The 19,472-nt window shown below is 34.5% G+C and overlaps 1 protein-coding gene across 4 annotated transcripts in view; it reads left to right on the top strand.

Annotated features, from left to right (window-relative positions):
* The window catches only part of LOC123549592 (PH domain leucine-rich repeat-containing protein phosphatase 2-like), a 108,227-nt gene that overhangs the window by 24,056 nt on the left and 64,699 nt on the right, over positions 1 to 19,472 (top strand). Inside the window, exon 1 of one of the 4 annotated variants that reach the window (XM_053545183.1) lies at positions 7,927 to 8,933. The exons of the other annotated variants lie outside the window; for them this stretch is intronic. Coding sequence (XP_053401158.1) covers positions 8,905 to 8,933 — 29 coding nt within the window. The 5' untranslated portion in view covers positions 7,927 to 8,904. Of the gene's footprint in view, positions 1 to 7,926; positions 8,934 to 19,472 lie in introns of those variants that run through there. 4 annotated transcript variants of the gene reach the window in all.

Below are 19,472 nucleotides of genomic sequence, written 5' to 3'. Positions count from 1 at the left end.
TGTCAATTATTGTTTTCTTTTTATTTTCAGTAACTTTTTTTTCAGAATTGATTTATTATAAGTTCAATTTCATATTTTCTCTCAGAATTAATTTTCATCAAACAAATTAATGTTGTAGGTTCATTCTCTGACTTGGGTTAGAGGTCAACTGCTGAATTCATCATTTTTCTCCCTGTGACATATATACATGTAATTCTACCCTTTATCTTCATAATTCTTCATTATACCAAATTGTTTTGTTTCGATATTCAAATACATTTCTTCCGCTATATAAGTCTACTTTTATTTCATAAAGGTATCACTTATAAATACACATGCAAGAAGTATATATTTTTTAATTTTCATAATATTACTTTAAAATTATTACTGTTCTACGTGATTTTTATTTTTCATAATATTACGTTATAATTAATACTGTTTTATTAAGTGTACTACTGACTGGATCAAGAGATTAACAATAATAATGATAACAATAATAAAGAAATGTAGTTACTGTTATTAACCTAGAAATAAGACATTACCCATTTTGTTACTCTCGACCAGATCTTATTGACAGTACGGCATGAATTCCCAGGAGTATCATTTATTTTATAGAGAACTGTTCACCTTAAGAAACCTTCGAGAATCTGAGAAAATTTTAGGGGCAAATAAGTTCAGCCCATGTCCTTGAGCCCATCCCATCCCATCCCACGAGCCCATCCCATGAGCCCATCCCAGGTTTTCCAGGATCCCGATTTAAAGATTGGTTCCGATAGCAAGTACTGTCTACACGTGTTCATAAATTACTTTATTGTTTCTAAGATTGTGAATGAGACTGGCATTTCATTCAGTATGATTAAATAAATTATATGCCCGATGATACAAAATGAATTTGCAATGAAGGTCAGATATATTATTCTAAAACAATAATGTAAATCCAGTAACAAAACAGTGTAAGCATATGAATAGCATGTATTATTTCAATGCACCTGTTGCATGTATAATTCATGGTGAATTACATTTTATTGTTAAATCCTTTTACATCTCTTTGGATTTTTTTTTCACAACGTTACATATTTAAATGGTAGATTATTGATTAACACTTTTAAATTCCAATTTCGAATACAGCTCTGCTTTGAATTATAGCGGATTATTATGCCGCTATTTAGAACTCTGACACACATAATCTTTTAAGTAATCCGGTGGTTTTTTCTGTCTTTGTGTTCGTGGTAATACGGCATCGCCAGAGTCGTTGCCTTGGTGTGATGGGGTTTCGTGCCTGGTTTTCTTCTCGAATTGGGATGATACGGTTGTATCATGGTTGGCGTTGGTTTTCTCGTTGTTTGGCTCATTTTTCGACGTTCCGACACGTTTAAAGAATGAAGAGTTTCGAGTTATTTGTTTGTCCTCGCGTTCGGCGGTTACCATTGACCCTTTTGTCTTGATTACCTCATAGGATATTGGATCGTATGGGGTCGAAAATTTGTTGTGTTTGTCTTGTTTTACCAACACACTGTCACCAATTTTAATTTCAGTTTTTCTCGTGTTTCTCCGTGTATCAGCATAGTCTTTCATTTTCTGCTTTGATTTTCTGTCATTTTCTCTTGCGTTTGTGTTTTTTTCGATTTCTTTTGCCTTTGTAGAATGGAATTTTAATGTTTATGGGTCTTCCATAAAATAGGTCAGAGGGTGTTTCGGATGTCGTTCCGTGCGGTGTCGATCTGTAATTTCTCAGAAAAGCATACATGTCTTTTTTCCAATCAGAATGATGGACATGGGAAGCTCTGATTGTTTTGCCTATTGTTTTCATGAAGCGTTCACATTCAGCATTTGCCTGCGGCCACAGCGGAGTTATTTCTTGTGTTTGAAACCCATATGCTTAGCAAAATCTTTGAACTGGTGTGAATTCATGGACTTCCGTTGTCTGACTTTAACACTTCTGGAATCCCTGCTTCTGAGAAATTTTGTCTAGCACAGGAATCACTGTGTTGCCTGTGATTGAATTAAGTACTTCAACGAATGGGAAACGTGAGTATTCATCCATTAGCACGAGTAAATACTTTCCATCTGGAAATGGTCCCACAAAAGTCCAAGCTAACTACCTGAAACGCATATTTGGCATTTCACTCATTTGCAGCGGTTCTTGAGTCTTTTTATTTGTTGCTGCTAGACACGGAATGCAACTTTTGCATTTTGCTTCTACTAATTGATCCATGCCTGGGAAATACACTTTCTCTCTTAATAACTGTTTGGTTTTAACAATTCCCTGATGACCCTCATGAGCTAATGATATCACTTTATCTTGTAATTGCCTAGGGATAACAATCCTGGACTCATGCAGCAGAATTTCCACCATTTTGAAGATTTACTACCGACAGCTCGTTTTTGCAGCGTGACAGGGTATCAATGATTTGTGTTTTGCTTGGGTTATTCCAGTTTCCAGATTTGACATATTAATGGCCATTTGGAGGTCAACGTCCTGGGATGTTGCTTGAATTATTTCATTCATGTTCATGGCTACAGGGACATCATGATATGCCAGGAAATTAACATATTCCTCTGCCACACTTGTTTGTTTGTGTTTTTCCTGTGTCTGGGTGTCTGCTCAAGAAATCCGACATGTTTGAATCTCCACTTTTATGTATGACGTTAAAGTTGTATGATAATAGTCGCATTCTCCAGCGTTCAAGTCTTGCTGATCCAATTTTTGACTTTGGATTACTGTAGATATTTTCAATGAATTTCGCATCAGTGATCACAGTGAACTTATGTCCATATAAGTATATATGCCAATGTTCTACACTCCAAACTAGTGCCAAATTCTCTCTTTCTTGCTGAGAATATGAATTGCTTTCGCGCCATTGTACTGTATTGAGAAATGAGTAACTCAATAAAACTATTCTACAAGTTTATTTACTAAGGCACTACAAGTGGTCATATTGCATGCATGTATTCAACTTTTCCTTCTTGTAGCATTATTGCGGCTACTCCAACGGGACTTGCATCTGTGATGATCTGTGTTTCCTTATTAGGATCAAAGTAGGTCATGACAGTATCACTGCTGAGAATCGATTTCAGCTTAAGGAATGCTTCTTCTTGTTCATTTTGCCATGTCCATTTTGCGTTTTTCTTTATCAGGCGTCTTAGAGGCTCTGCAATTGTGCTGTAATTTTGAATGAAGCGCGACACATAATTTGTCATAGCTAAAAAGCTTCTCACCTCTGGCACATTCTTGGGTGGTGGTGTGTTCTTGATGGTTTCGACCTTCTTTGGGTCTGCCGACATGCCGTCTTCACCAAATACATATCCAAAGAACTCTAATTTGTTCTGGTTGAATTCACATTTCTTTTATTTAGCGTAATGTTCATTTGTTGTAGTCGCTTTAAGACTGCTTCAAGCCTTCTGTCATGCTCTGTTTGGTTTCTAGCAATACGATTTATGTCATCCGAAATATTTTTCACACCATCTAATCCCTCTAGAGTCGTACTTAAAGCGTTTGAAAAATTTCCGCAGCGCTATTTTTCCAAAGCTTAGGCGTTTGTATCTTCTCAGTCCAATATGTGTGGTGAATGTGGTAATGTTTCGTGATTGTTCTGATAGTTCCAGCTGGTGATATCCCTGATTCAAGTCTAATTTAGAGAACACTTTAGCACCGCTTAAGTCCACGATCATATCATCAATAGTAGGAATTATATGTCTGTGTGCGTTTTATTGCTTGATTAGGCAATCTCATGTCAACACAATCCTTATTTGGTTTGTTTTGCTTTTGGGCTTCGGAGCCTCCACTATCGGTGATACCCAATCTGTCGGACCATCTACTTTCTCAATGATGTCTAACTTTTCAAGCCTTTGGAGCTCATCTTCAACTTGTTTTCTCAGGTGAAAAGGTATGCGTCTGTGCGGCTGGGTGACAGGTTGCACATTTTTGTCAACATACAACTTTACTTCAGTGTCTTTCATTTTTCCCAATACCCTTGAAGACAGATCCATATTTATCGCAAAGTTCATCGACCTTATTCTGTGTTATGACACTTATTTCAGGAATAACCTGGAGATCAACAGATGTCAAATAAGATAACAAGTTGCCACTTTTACCTTTTGCCACATATACTGGAGCTGTTGTGATCTTGTGTTTGGTTTCAATTGTCGCCTGGAACTTTCCTAATAAGTCTACTTTATTAGCACCATAAGCATATACTTTCGTGTCTACCTTACTGAGAGTCACTTTGTTTTTTAGCTTGCTGTATGTCCTTTCATCAATTACATTTATAGACGACCCTGTGTCTATCAATGCCTTGACAGACTGACCGTTTATTTGGATGGTCAAATTAGGTCTTGATGACTGCAACGAATTCACTGATAATCCAAATATGCTATTTTCATTTTCACTTTCGCTTCTAGTTTCACTTTCAGTTTCGCTTTGAGAGCTTTCATCATCCATTCTGTTTACATTTTTCCTACGATTTCTCTGCTTGGACCTGCACACTTTTTCAAAATGACCTTTCTTTTGCAGTATGTGCACGTCTTTCCGTCCGCCGGACATTTTCCTGATTGATGTGGGTATTCGTATCCACAATATTTGCATGTTGCCTTCTTTCTGGTCGGATAAGAGTTGTGTTTTGTTGATGCTGACTTGTGTTTCGATTTCATGACATTCACTACATCTTTCTTTGAATTGTTCTCAATTTCGGACGCTTGTAGATCCGATAGTTCCAGGGCACGTGCTTCCTTTATCAAATTGTCCAACGTCAGATCATCTCGTAAAGCCTTTCTACGTAACCGTGTGGAGGTACAACCTTGAATGATTTGTGATTTGATTTCTTTGTCCGTGTTAGGAAATTCGCAATTTCTGCTTAATGCCCTCAATCGCGTGTGAAAACTGTCTATGTTTTCGCTCGAGTCCTGCTTTGCCTGTCGAAATTTGAAGATTTCATACTCCGTGCACTTTTTTGGTGCGAAATATTCAGTCAGTTTGTTTTTTGCGGTTTCAATCATCCCCGTTGTCTTGCAATGTATCAAATATGTCGTTGACGTCTTCCCCTGCATTAGTGAAGAAATAATGCACGTTGTCGCGTTTGTCTTTGATATTCATTCCAATCATAAGATTTTCAAAACGGTTTGTCCATTTTTTCCACCTTGTGTCTATGCCAGGCTCGTTTACACTAAATGCGGGAAAAACTGGTAATCCTTGTGCCATATTTATTGTCTAAATATCAGTGTTATTGATAAATGACAGTTATTGTTACAAAGATGTCCAAAAAAGTGTTCTAAACTTTTAAGTTCCTGCTCATATGTGTAAACATAAATTCCAGCGTTTTTTGAAAGTACACATTTTATTGCAATTTATTGTAAGTCAACTTTTTTATCCTCGTCGCCATTGTACTGTATTGAGAAATGAGTAACTCAATAAAACTATTCTACAAGTTTATTTACTAAGGCACTACAAGTGGTCATATTGCATGCATGTATCCAACTAACATATATTGGTATCAGAGAGACATCCTTCTGCTAGGGAGCTAGTGGGAGGAGCTGCTATCACTTGATTGACATTGTATTTAACAACACTACAAGTATGAACTTACTAACTGGTAGGTTTCCTCGCTTGGCGCTCAGCATTAAGGGGATAGTGCTAGGACTGGTCAGCCCGGTGTCAGTATAATGTGACTGGGTGGGGTATCATGCCACGTGTCTACGGCATGATATTCCTGAGGCAGCACTATAAAGTTGGGCATTGTGCTCACTGCTACAAGTAGACACCGTCGTTTATATGACTGAAAAATTGTTGAAAAAGACGTTAAACCCGAACACACACACACACATACTAACTGGTAGTACCAGTGAAATATAACTTACACCGAATCTTTTATATTTGCTCTTTTAGCAGCAGGCCAATGGCATAGACAGTAAGCTTTGTCCAAATTTAAGCAATAATTTTACTTACAAGTTTCGAGAGGATTTCAGTTGATGGGAAATTACAGTTACAAACAGTACCTTTCTGCAATGCATAAAGTCATTAGCATTCACTGTCCATCAGTATTTTGACTAAGATCGACTGCCATTCATTCATTCCAATGATTCAAAGGCAGAGTCTGTTGTTTACATTTTTACTTGTAACCGGTGCACTTGTAAAAACCACTGTATTTTTGCAAAAATCAAAGTATGCGAAGAAGTCTTATATGGTCTCAACACTGAGAGTTTTTGTGCAGAAATTACATAAATTTCTAAATATACAATGCAAATGTTTAGTTTGTTGGATTTTTTGTTGTTTTACTTTGATAAAATAAGGTAAATACAGTGTTGTCTCCAAAATTGATTGATTATTGTCATGCTTGAAACAATGTTGTTATTTTATGTTCTGTTGTTTTTGTTGTTTTGCTTTTACTGTTTTGTTTTAGGTCAATTTGAGTTTTAAGTTCAGGCATACTTTGGATGAAATATTTGTGCAATATTAATTTATAAAAACATCATCTATTTCTCGCACATGTTAATTATTCTCCATTCATGCATGCTGCAGCTAATATAATCATGTAAAAGTACATGCCTGTAATATAAATAAACTGAATTTTAGTTATGATTTTAAATCTAAGGCAAACTTTTCAGCATGAAATAGCTTAATCATTGGATACCTGGAGACAGAAATGTTTTGCTGGCTGCCAATGTTAGACTTACCGTAAAAACTCGATTATATTACGCTAGCATGCATATTACGCACCCCCGATCTTGTATCAAAATCTTGGGAAAAATGCTTACATTGGAATATATTACGCACCGAAAAATCAGTCAGAAAACGTTGTTTACAAACTCGAAATCGGCCATTAGCGGCAGTGGTAAAATATCTACACAATGACATCTTTTATGGAATATAAATCATTATCTTTCATTTTAGGACAAATATTATTTTATAAATGGTAAAACACATTGTTAAGCTGGCATATTCATTTCAGCAGCATATGTGTAATTGTTACGCGCATGTCTACCAGAAGGCGAATACAAGAAAGGAAGAAGTTGCACATTTGTTGTGTGTTCATGTCAGCGGGTCGAAGTAACAAAAGGTCGAAAACTGCTTATTTCTTGTGTGTTCGCCTTTTGATTTTCGAGGCGAATACACGAAGACACAACAAAAGAAGGGCAACAACACAAATTTTTGATACCCACCGACACGAAAAGTGATTAATACAAAAGTTTGTGTTCGCCTCTGAAATTCCGTTATTTCGCCTTTAATGTTTCGTTACTTCATGTATTCGCCTCGAAAGTCTTAAGGCGAACACATGACAAAAAAGCAATATTTCGACCTTTCGTGTTTTCGTTACTTTGCCTCTGAAATTTTGTTATTTCGCCATTAATGTTTCGTTAATTCGTGTATTCGCCTCGAATGTCCAAAGGCAAACAAACGACAAATAAGCAGTTTTCGACCTTTCATGTTTTAGTGTCTTCGACATTTCGACCCACCTACACGAACAAATATGCACTATTTCGACCTTTCGTGTTTCCGTTACTTCAAAATTTCGCCTTGCCGACACGAACACACAAAATGGCAGAAATCAACCACCATACATATTGGTTTTTATGTTCTTTTAAATGCCAAATTACCCATAAAATGGCATGAGAGACTTAAATTGAAAACTGCACTGATTAACCCTTTTTGGTATCTAAATAAATGTAAATGTATAAGCCCTAGACATTAAATCTCTGCAGAGAATAATTGCGTTTTATTTAATAGTGTTGCTGATGCGTGATGCAATTTTCTCCTATTTTTGATAAGCAAAATTATCATCTACTTCAAGTGCCTATTTTAATTTTATTCGACATCCGTTTTTACTGCATTGCACAATAATAGGGATGACGGTAAATCTTTTTCAAGAATATGTAACCATGTATGATATGACTCAAACCATCCGTACAGGATTATTTATTTAACTGCTCCCATGGACTTTAAGTGCTATAAGTAAATCTTATTTATGTAATATTTTCAGTAAAACATGGTCGGCAAAAAAAAGAAGGTTCAATTAAAGAGACAGTATATAACCTTTATACTGCTGTCATGAAAATAAAGATTGGTATTGTTAACGACGTGTGGTTACCCATATGACAATGTGACAGACATAACGATTTCGTTCAAAGTTCAAGGAAGGTTTTTTTTTACTTTCAAATAGAAAACGTTTTGCAAGAAAATTTATATCAGTTGTTAAATGCTGTGTGGAGCAATCTGTACTTACTTATTGTGGCTGATGAGAAAAAAATAATTTGAAATTAATGTACTTTTTCAGTTTGTGTAATCATATGTGCCAGTGTATTTTATTATATGTCAAACTAACCATCATGAATAAAAACTTCATTAAATCATTCTATCACAATTCAGAAAGTTTGAATATAAAATTCAGATGGATTTTTTGGGTATGTCGCGAGATAGAAATAAAAAAATCATCCAGTGTTATGATTATTTAATTACGAAAGATAAATGATCACTAACAGAATTTATTGATATTAAATCTTGTTTACTGTGGTTAATTGAAGTCATTTTAAAAGGTGTAACTTTCTTTCAGTTTCACAGTTTTGTTTGTAATGAGATGCTGTTACCACATATGAAAGGATTTTTAAGTGTCATTAGCAGAGACTTAAATTTTTGTTGGTTAAAACACTTGAGCATTGGCAAAATTACTCTTTTTAAGTTAGCATTTAGGTAGAAATTAAATAGACGATTATTACTCATTATGGATAATGTTTAAAGTGCCTTAGATTTTAACATTGAAGATTAAATCATGCATTGCACATTTACATTTTAGCAAAACATTATGATATTAACAAGTAATGTGTTGAAAGTAGCCTAATCATAAATTAAAGCTTTATCAATTTGGATTGAAATGGAAGTATCATAGCATACAGGTGGATTTTTGAGGAATACCTGTTCACACTGGTTCTGAAAGAATGGCCAAACTACCAATGCATATATGTGTGTAAGTACTAGTTATTTCTTGAGTTTTATTGTTTAATTGTAATAGGAAATAAAAAGCTTGTATCATATCCATGAAAAAAGAAATACCGGTATATATTTTACAGTATTTATAAATGGAATAATTTGCTTATAATATGACTGACTGACTGACTCGTCGCTTGTAAAGCTGACATATCAGAAGGGATAACAACTGCCTTTAAGAAAGATATGAAAGAATATGTGTTGTGCTTTAAATCCTGTAAGACTGTTGCACTAAAAGTATCAATCTGACTTCCATAGATTTTAAACTCAGTAATTAAATCCTGATAGTTTCTGGCCAGTTCAGACATTTGCACACACTTTCTACGTTTGTGAATACGAGTAAAGCAGATGCTTACAAGGACTTGCCCAAAAGGTAAAATTAACATACTTAATTAAACCTACTTTGGGGTGTATTGTATTTACCAGTTTAGGTCAAGTGTTACCTTTGTCACAATACTTATACTCTTATATAACGTTTATACAATTATTACACTTACTTCATACTTAAAGGAAAAAATAGCATTGTCCTAATGTTCACTCTGTCTGAAAAGGCAACTTTGTCCAAAATAATGTTCACTCATTTGGGGTAGGCAACATTGTCCTAATGTTCACTCTTTCGGAGAAGGCAACATTGTCCTAATGTTCATTCTTTTGGGGTAGACATCATTGTCCCAACATTCACTCTGTCTGAAAAGGCAACATTGTCCAAATGTTCACTCTTTTGGGGTAGGCAACATTGTCCTACTGTTCACTCTTTCGGAGAAGGCAACATTGTCCAAACATTCACTCTGTCTGAAAAGGCAACATTGTCCTAATGTTCACTCTTGGGGTAGGCATCATTGTCCCAACATTCACTCTGTCTGAAAAGGCAACATTATCCAAATATTCACTTTTGGGGGAAGGCAGCATTGTCCTAATGTTCACTCTCTGAAAAGGCAACATTATCAAAATGTTTACTCTTTTATGGAAGGTAACATTGTCCTAATGTTCACTCTTTTTGGGAAGGCAACATTGTCCTGATGTTCACATTGTGGGGAAAGGCAACAATTTTTTCAAATGTTCACTTTATGGGGAAAGGCGACATTGTCCTAATGTTCACTCTTTTTGGGAAGGCAACATTGTCCTGATGTTCACATTGTGGGGAAAGGCAACAATTTGTTCAAATGTTTTTTTTGAGGGGAAAGGCAACATTGTCCTAACATTTAATTTTTCAGGAACGACAAAATTTTCCTAATCATTACTCTTTCAGGATGGCAGCTTTATCTTAATGTTCACTCTATCAGGAAAAGCAACATTGTCCTAACATTTACTCTGTCTGGACATTGTCTTAATGTTCACTCTTTCAGGAAAGGCAACATTGTCCTAACATTTACTCTGTCCAGAAAGGTAACATTGTCCTAATGTTCACTTTGTGGGAAAAGGCAATATTGTCCTGTTAACTCTTTCGGGAAAGGCAATATTGTCCTAACATTTACTTTGTCCAGAAAGGCAACATTGTCCTAATGTTCACTTTGTGGGGAAAGGCAACATTGTCTAATGTTCCCTGTGTCTGGAAAGGCAACATTGTTGACCTATTTAGAAAAGGCAACATTGTCCAAATGTACATTCTGTCTTAAAAGGCAGTATTGTCTTAAATTTCACTTTGTCAGGAAAGTAAACATTGTCCTAATATTCACTCTTACGGGACAGGCAACATTGTCCTAATGTTTGCTCTGTCTTGAAGGGCAACATTGTCCTAATGTTCACTCTTTCAGGGCAGGCAACATTGTCCAAATGTTCACTCTGCCTTGAAGGGCAACATTGTCCTAATGTTTACTCTTTCAGGACAGGCAACATTGTCCAAATGTTCACTCTGCCTTGGAGGGCAACATTGTCCTAATGTTTACTCTTTCAGGACAGGCAACATTGTCCAAATGTTCACTCTGTCTTGAAGGGCAACATTGTCCAAATGTTCACTTTGTCTGAAGAGCAACATTGTCCTAATGTTCACTCTTTTGGGACAGGCAACATTGTCCAAATGTTCACTCTGTCTTGAAGGGCAACAGTACCCTAATGTTCACTCTGTTGGGAAATTCAGCATTGTTCTCTATCCAACTTTCTACCATGAAGCTTTAGATAGATAGCCACTTAATAACACTATACCTGGTTAAAAGGAAAATATTTTACAACCAGGTTTTTTTTTTTATTTTAAGAAATCTGTTTGAATGTTATTAGTTGCTCAGGCAGTATTCAAATCCTGTTTTATTTTTTGTTTAGTATTATATTTCATATGTCCACATTGCTAAAACATATTCTTGATTATCAGATTTCTCTAAACCCGCTATCTGTCAATTCAAGATGCACCAGAGTCTTTTGTCCTCTTGCAAACAACACTCGTTTTTTGCCCTAACTTTTAAATTACAGCATTTGGTATGTACAGACCCATGAATCACACACCTGTAATAATTTACCTCCTACTAATTTCTTACACTTCTTATTCTGGCATCCCTTTACAAGCTAGGGGTCCCTCTGCAACCCTTATTTCTAATCAGCACTGTTTTTTGGAAAATTAAACAACACCATTTTGTTTACGATTTTTGTGAACATTGTCAGATCACATATTCAGACTTCTGGAATGGGTCCCCCTTGATATTACTGCACCAATGTTCTTTTTTAGATACAAAAATAAAAGGGTTTTTTTTTTCTATACAAAATACATAGTGAATATAAAATATTATTAGGTTATTTAACATTGTTCTGTACAATACGGAGATATATGTGGAAGAGTACCCAGCTGAAAAAACCATATTGGACGAGCCGCCGCTAGGCGCGTCCAATATGGTTTTCTCAGCTGGGTACTCTCGTCCAAATATATCTCGTATTGTACAGTACAATGTTAAATAACCTTTTTATTCTATATCTATTTTATCTTAGTTTAAATTAAAAATGTTTCACTGAATATTGTTTTCATGCCTTTTCTGTATTTTCCCAGCTTGGTATGAGTGAAAATATATATTGTGCAGAACAATGTTAGGCCCTAAATAACCTTTTTATTCTATATTTGTTTCACTTCATGCGTAATATACGTAATTCATTTAATGTTGTTTTTCTGCGTATCAGCATTAAATAAATTATATGGTGCAACATCTCTACAACGGCCATTTGGCGATTTGGGTGGTTATAATATTTGGATGACATATTATGCCCACAAACATTGTCAGCAAGTTTGGTGAAGATCCAATGAAAACTGAATTAGAGAGCGGACAGGTTTTGGATGCCGACCGCCTGCCCGCTGCCATGGGTGTTCACATAATACGCCGAGATATTATGCCCACAAACATTGTCAGCAAGTTTGGTGAAGATCGGATGAAAACTGTTGGATTTAGAGAGCAGACAAGGCTAAATTTGCAGTTTTCCTGTATGGTTGTCTAGAGGTCTGGTTCTCAACCTGTGACAAAATAATAGATTTTTCCAATCAGTAAGATTTTCTTCCGATTATATCTGTATAGATCTAGATCTATATAATTTCTATTTGGGAATATCCTGATTTCAAGATGATAATCAAACTCTGTACAATCATAGAATGCCTACTTCATCTGATTTACATTCGGAACATTTTCACGATGCGCCAAATACAGGATTTTTTGTACACACGTTCGTCCTAATACCGTAACATATTGTACAGTCAAGTGGGGCAAATGAACGTTCCCCGCCGCGATTGGTTAGATAAAATAGATATAGAATAAATAATACCCTTTGAAATGAAGTTACATAAAATACATGAGCACAAGATTGTTGATGCTTTAAATGTTTATTTCATTTTGTATAACTCTGGAACTGTACAATAATAGTAATAAATTGCTCTTAAAAAAACACATCTCTTTTTGCAAGATGAACCAGTATAAAATATTTATTTTGTAATAAATGCATGGTGAATTTAACACAAATTTGTACTTTGTTATAAACAACAGCAATGGAATTTCAAGTTTATGACCATTTTGTTACTAAAGTCTCCTATAACAATTCTACTATTTCATGATTTAATGTGTCACTGCATCTGTTTTATTTACCTTGAAATTACCTTCCTATCCTGGTTGTTAAATGTTCGTATATAGCGAGGAATCAGGATTAGGCAAAAAAGATACCTTTTAAATTGTAATCCAATATTTTATGTAGCCTTTCAGTTTTCATACAAAATATGTATTATTCCCAATTTATGTTTTGGTTTCATTTTCTTTTCCTTCTTTGCTTTTGCTAGGTTTAAGGTTACTCCAACTCCATTAAAGTTCATATGGCAACTTTCCAGCTTTTAATGGCGGTGAAATACCCCAGGAAGCTCTCTTTACTGTATGGTTTCCCCACATGAAAGAACTCTACACCCCAAGCAAGGGGTTTAGAACCCACAGTTGTGAAGAGTCGGCTACCCCTTAATCACTGGGCCAGAGCGCCCCCATTCCCACCACCACCACCACCACCACACCCACAATATAACATTCAGTGACCTAAATTTCTCTACAACAACAACACCACCATTACCTTTATTAAACTCAAATCACAAAGTTACACAAGAGTATACAGTAAGACATTATAATATATCTCTACATAGCAGACTTCAAAAAGTCTGGTTGCCATGGCAACAGAAAAATGAAAGCTTTAAGAATCTTACTACTAACAATAAATGGAAGTAAAGCTAATAAAATAAAGAATAAATTTGCAACATATATAATTTTTAATGCTTAAATTTAAGCCTTACATTTTGAGAGAAAAAAATTCAAACAACACCAAATTATAGAAAGAATGTTTCACATGAAAAGCAAACAACATATAAAACATGTATATTACTCTCCAAAACAACAGTCAGTTTACTGATATAATACATGGAATTCCGGAAAAAGACACACTTTCAGACAGTTCAACGCCTTTAAAAACATTTTTTGATGCAGTTGTAATAATGTCCCAGTGCTGATTTCACATAACTAGGTGGAACGTAGGTTTTAGCAATATTTATTTCTTTACAAATGGGATTCATTTTAAAAGGGGGACAAATTTTCGAGAATATTTTAAGTATCCATTGTACAGGACAGTAGGGCAGAACATGTAATAATTACAGTATTTTAGTGTTAAGTAAGAGATATCTGCTAATCTGTTCTCTACCAATCTGATTGGTGGGGATACTTGATTCTTTAAGCCATTTTTTACTAGCGCACATTTAGTGCACCTGTCTAATCTGGTTCAGTGTCTTATAACCCTTTTTTTTATTTAAATTTTAGGACACATCTTTGTGTTATGATTAGCAGACATGTCTTGCTTTTTACTGTAATATATGAGAATTGATTTATGTGAAATATGTGATATGTAGAAATTTTATATATATATAGTCTCTTGTAACTCAAATTTGAGTGGCCATTTACTTGTGTTTTATTATGTATATGTCATGTTTTTATACTGTAAACATGTAAATGGATGAGACTGAAATAAACAATAAACTCTAAACTCTAACTGTAATGGTCAGACAGATTGTTAGTAAAGATGTTGTTCATTTATCAAATATTTCTGGGCTGTTCAAAGTGGTGTTTGTTGTTTGTGTGACAAGTTGTCTGAGAACATCCTTGTCTTGCCCAAGGTCACATTCATTGTTACTAAAATGTTTGAAAATTGACCTAAGTTGTTGTTATGCTTTCCTCAACAGTGATGGAATACTTTGTACTTACAAATAACTTATTAATAATCATTGATCACAGAAAACTTGTTATTTATATGCATGTTACATGTTACAGATGGATTCTTCCATGATTGAATGTGATTGATCAACATATTGATACCTTCTAATGTTTTAAGATCTGTTTACATATATCAAATATGTGATGAATCAAGAAAAGTGTTGAAATATGTGCTAAGTAGTGTCCAGATTTTTTTATAAAGATTAACTTTGTTTAAAATGCGGCTGCCACATTTTCCATACATTAATTTCTTGTTAAATCCTATTAACATTTGTCAAAGGTTTGAATATTGCTGAATATACAAGAATGTTTTATTGAATCTCTTTTTTTTTATCACCTCCATTTACGGCTCTAACTATAACAGTTCATGTGCAGTATTAAAAGTTACTATAGTGTTTTTCTAACCATGTCAGTATATAAGCACTGTATATTAACATCTAGTATTTGGAAAGCTGTTTCGCATGCTATTGCAAATGCATCAAAACGAACATTTGTAAGTTCTTTGAAAATGGTGAGTTTTTAAAGGCATTTGACTGTCCGGAAGTAGGGCCCCTTTAGGCAGTCCTTTTCCGGAATTCAATATTTATATCAGTATACTGACACTTGTTTCATTAAGTAATATACGTGTTTTGCATGCTATTTAATTTTCATGTTAAACAACTCTTTCTTTCTATGATTTGGTGTTGTTTGATTTTTGTCACTCAAAGCGTAATTCTAAGCCTTAAGTATTAATAATTATTGTGCAGATATCTGTGAACAAATTGAGGAACAATTAATGATATTCTTCGTAAGTGATATGAAGAATAAAGTCTTTCTTGTATATATCTTTGATAGAATCACAAGAGACAAAGAGTGCTGGAAGCTTAATATTGTTACTAATTAACCTTTAATTACCCTGCACTGGTCGCAAAGGCAAACTCACTTACCACCCAGCAGGCTTAAGGTTAAAGCTTGTTTTTTCATGTGACTGTTTACTGTGAAACATTCTTTTAATAACTTCACATTCTTTTAATAACAGTATGAATGTGTTGTCAGTTTGAAGAAAGTTATATTTGACTTATTGCTTATTAAATAATGTATTAACAAGAAGTAGCATCTTGACATACTTTATTCTAGCACAGAAGTGCCGTTATTGCCATTATTGTGGTTTTCAAGGGGTGTTTTACCAGGAGAGTAAACATGCCAACTGTTACACCATACCTTTTTATAACTGGGTGTTCCATTGTGAAAAATTAGAGTTGGAACAGCCCTATAGTGCATAACTAAAACAATGTGAGAAGGAAAAGCTTGTTTATTGGCATAATTTTCGTTTCATTCTGATCAGCTTTTTACTGGTTTTATGCTTGAATATTATAAGGTAACACATACATGTTTCTTTCCTGTTATATCAGCTGCAGAATCTGGACCAAATATCATTTGTTAGTCATTAAAAAAGGGAAATAGCTCCAGTGATGACAATTATGGAGGTACAACATCCCACCATCTATGAGAGAATTACCATCCTCAGACAGCTTCTGGACTGCCAGGCAAGCCATGAACATGTCCGACCTCCTGAGAAATTAGACAGTCAAGATTTTAGCAGTTTTTAATTGTAAATATGGAATTTTTAGCTGTTCGTCCATCTTGCGCTGGAGTAGCAACACTGGAGAACTAGTTCACACCTTAACAGGAAGAAGAAGCTAGGGTAGAATTCATCTGGCGCTGCAACATTCGGTTTGAAAAGTTAAAACACATAATTTATCCCTACATAATTGTTCCATTTAATAGGATTTGGCTGAATGACACCACTTTGTAATCACTAAATACTTATGGAAATATAAATATTTTCTGAAAAATATTAAATTTTATAAATCAGCAAGTTTCAATTTTATTTTATTTATTAGGTAAAACCCCAAGTGCACCATTTGAACAATTGTAACAGCTCATAGTTTAAACGTTTATGAATGCTAACTGTGTGGGTGATCTAATAAAAGGAAATAATAATGAGATGATATTTCTTCCTAGAAGCAATTTGAATGCAGATTAATGACAAATACATCATTAACTTCTAAAATAAAGTTTTCAGCTTACCAGAGCATGATGAACTATCAGTAGTCTACAGTCAGATTTTAAACAGTTTTTAAAAAGCAGTTGGGGCCTCCATGCCCGAGTAGTTAAGGTTGCTGACTTTGAATCAATTGCCCCTCTCCAATGTGGGTTCAGCCTTACTAGGGATGTTGAATTCTTCATGTAAGGAAGCCATCCAGCTGGCTTACGGAAGGTTGGTGGTTTTACCCATATGCCTGCCTATGGTGAAATAATGCTCATAGAGGCTCCTTGGGTCTAATTCGATCCTTCACCATCAAAACTGAAAAGTCGCCATAATGACCTACAGTTGTTTCAGTGCAACATTAAACCCAATAAAAAGAAAAAATTAAAGCAGAAGTGTCCAGATATCTGGCCACTTAGACCACAAACAAGATTGGGAATGACAAACAAAATTAATGTGCTATGTTTGAAAATATAAAACTTTTATCTTCATCAAATATAGCAAACCATTATAAATATTTATAGAAATGGACAAGAGTACTGATTTATGAAGTGTACAACTGCAGTGGTAGTGATAGATATACAGAAGGCCAAATCAAGGATTCTTTAAAAGTGGTACAGAACTAAATGGATAGTTCTAGTCAGCCTACAAGAGCGTCCACATTAAATCGCCCCTATTGGACGTTTGCACATATTGAGTGCACTATATACTGACCAAAGGTTAGGGTTAGGTTTAACATAGGTTTAATAGTGTACATTCAATGTGTGCATACACTCAATGCAAGAGATTTAATGCCGACCCCTACGAGTGTCTGGGTGGTGACTATATTGAGGCTGTGTTGTAAGGGTTGGCATTGCTGCAAGTAGACATATATCATTTGTGAACTACATAAGTATAATTGTTAGATTATATAAACCCAGAAACAATTACACAGAGAATTATAAATTTAGTTCTGATTAAAGTAGATAGTGTTTTGCTGTAGTAGTGATTTGCTGCAGTCTTAACAATTTATTCAAACTTTTCATGAAAACTTAAGAGGAATTATCTGACCGTCAGTCATTCTATAGCATTTGTACTATACTGTAAATTCATTTAATTTCGTGGGCATGAAATTTCGTGGTTCTGGTCAAAATGGCAATTTTGTGGGGATATGAATTCGTGGATCTCAACTTTTGAACATAAAATGAATGGGAATTTTACTTGTTTGTTGGGATTAAATTTCATGGATTGACTCAACCCCGAAATCCACAAAAATTAGTCCCCCACGAATATTAATGATTTCACAGTATATATACTACAGTTTTCATCCAATTCAAATGAAACTTATTATTCACCATCAACATGAAGCACAGACATTGTTTGCACTTTTTAACACAAATAAGCTATAAAATGTTATTGCCATTTTTTGCTCTTGGAAATACAACATAACATAACATGTATTTTATTTGGCATTAAACTGCAATAGTACATTAAATTTATAGCCACATAACTGCATCAGTACTTTAATGTTCTCAGCTTTTCAAGCAATGATTTTGTTGTTGTTGTTTTTGGCTAAATTATATTACTGGAGGCATTAATTTTGTCATACAATGATGACATCATTGTTTTTTTTAGCATTTTAATTTGTCAGCTCCCCCATCGTTTGACTAAATGTATTATTATTAATCCCCTACTGGTTGATATCTCTTGTTTTGGGGACAGTTGTAAGGTTCGCATCTGGTTCATTTGTCAGTTTGTCAACGATTCTATGTAAATGTCTGACCCATAACTGGCATTATCTTAATGCATGTCTTTGAATATTCTCTTTGCATTGCAGTTTAACTTGTTTTCAACATTTAATACTATCACAGACCAACTAACTGGCTTGAATAGTTCATTGATTCATGTTCAATATTTCTATATCTTTAATGCTTTCATAATTTATTTATAACTAACTTCATTCAATATTTCAAGCTCACAATGTTAGTCGACAGTAACACTATAACAACTTAGCAATGTGTGGATGTTGTGGACTTGTCTGTATGGTTAATCTCGTCTCAGTGATCTTATTTTAAGTAAATAGTTAAACGGTTTCTTTGGGCAGAGCGACATTCTAAGAGGTCGGCTGAGGGAATTTACATTTAAAATTGGTTATAATTACATTTTATCCAATTAAGCTATCAAAATCTGATAACCGATTTGTTAGATTAACAAGATAATCGTAAAAGTTTTCAAGTAATCTGACATGAAACTGGCCGCTGATCAAATATTTAGCTGGATTTTTTAAATATCATTTTTGTCTACTTGACTTTTTACAAGGACTTTAGGTAAATACAAAAAGGAGCAATTTATCAATTTCAACTGAAGTGAAATTTCTGCTATTATGACCACTAAGGACCCCTTATGGACTTATTACAGAGAATTAAGGTTGGTCTATTTGATTTTCTACGTTTCACATTTAAAATATTTTAAAACTGAGATTACAGTAAAGTGACATCAAAATCTAATTATACAAAGTCACTAATTTTGAGTACAAAATATAATGAATGAGATTGTTATAAAATGAGATTTAAATAAAGTTATTGTAGGTCTTGGAGTTGGCTGGAATATAGCAACAAAGAAAAAGTAAATAGGTTTTAAACTAATTTAATTTCATATAATTCATCAACAAAATGATATGTGGGGTCTTTTTTTATTTGAGGAGGAATTTGCTGCTGGGTATATTTGAAGCCTATGAATAAAGTTGTTAACAAGAGATTGTACAATGATTAAAATATGGTTAAAATTACAGGTTTATAGGTACAGCGAGGAC

The sequence above is a fragment of the Mercenaria mercenaria genome, chromosome 6, assembly GCF_021730395.1.
Source record: "Mercenaria mercenaria strain notata chromosome 6, MADL_Memer_1, whole genome shotgun sequence".
NCBI classification, from domain to species: domain Eukaryota; kingdom Metazoa; phylum Mollusca; class Bivalvia; order Venerida; family Veneridae; genus Mercenaria; species Mercenaria mercenaria.
Note: the sequence above shows the minus strand (reverse complement) of the source record. Positions and strands in the feature narration are given on the sequence as shown.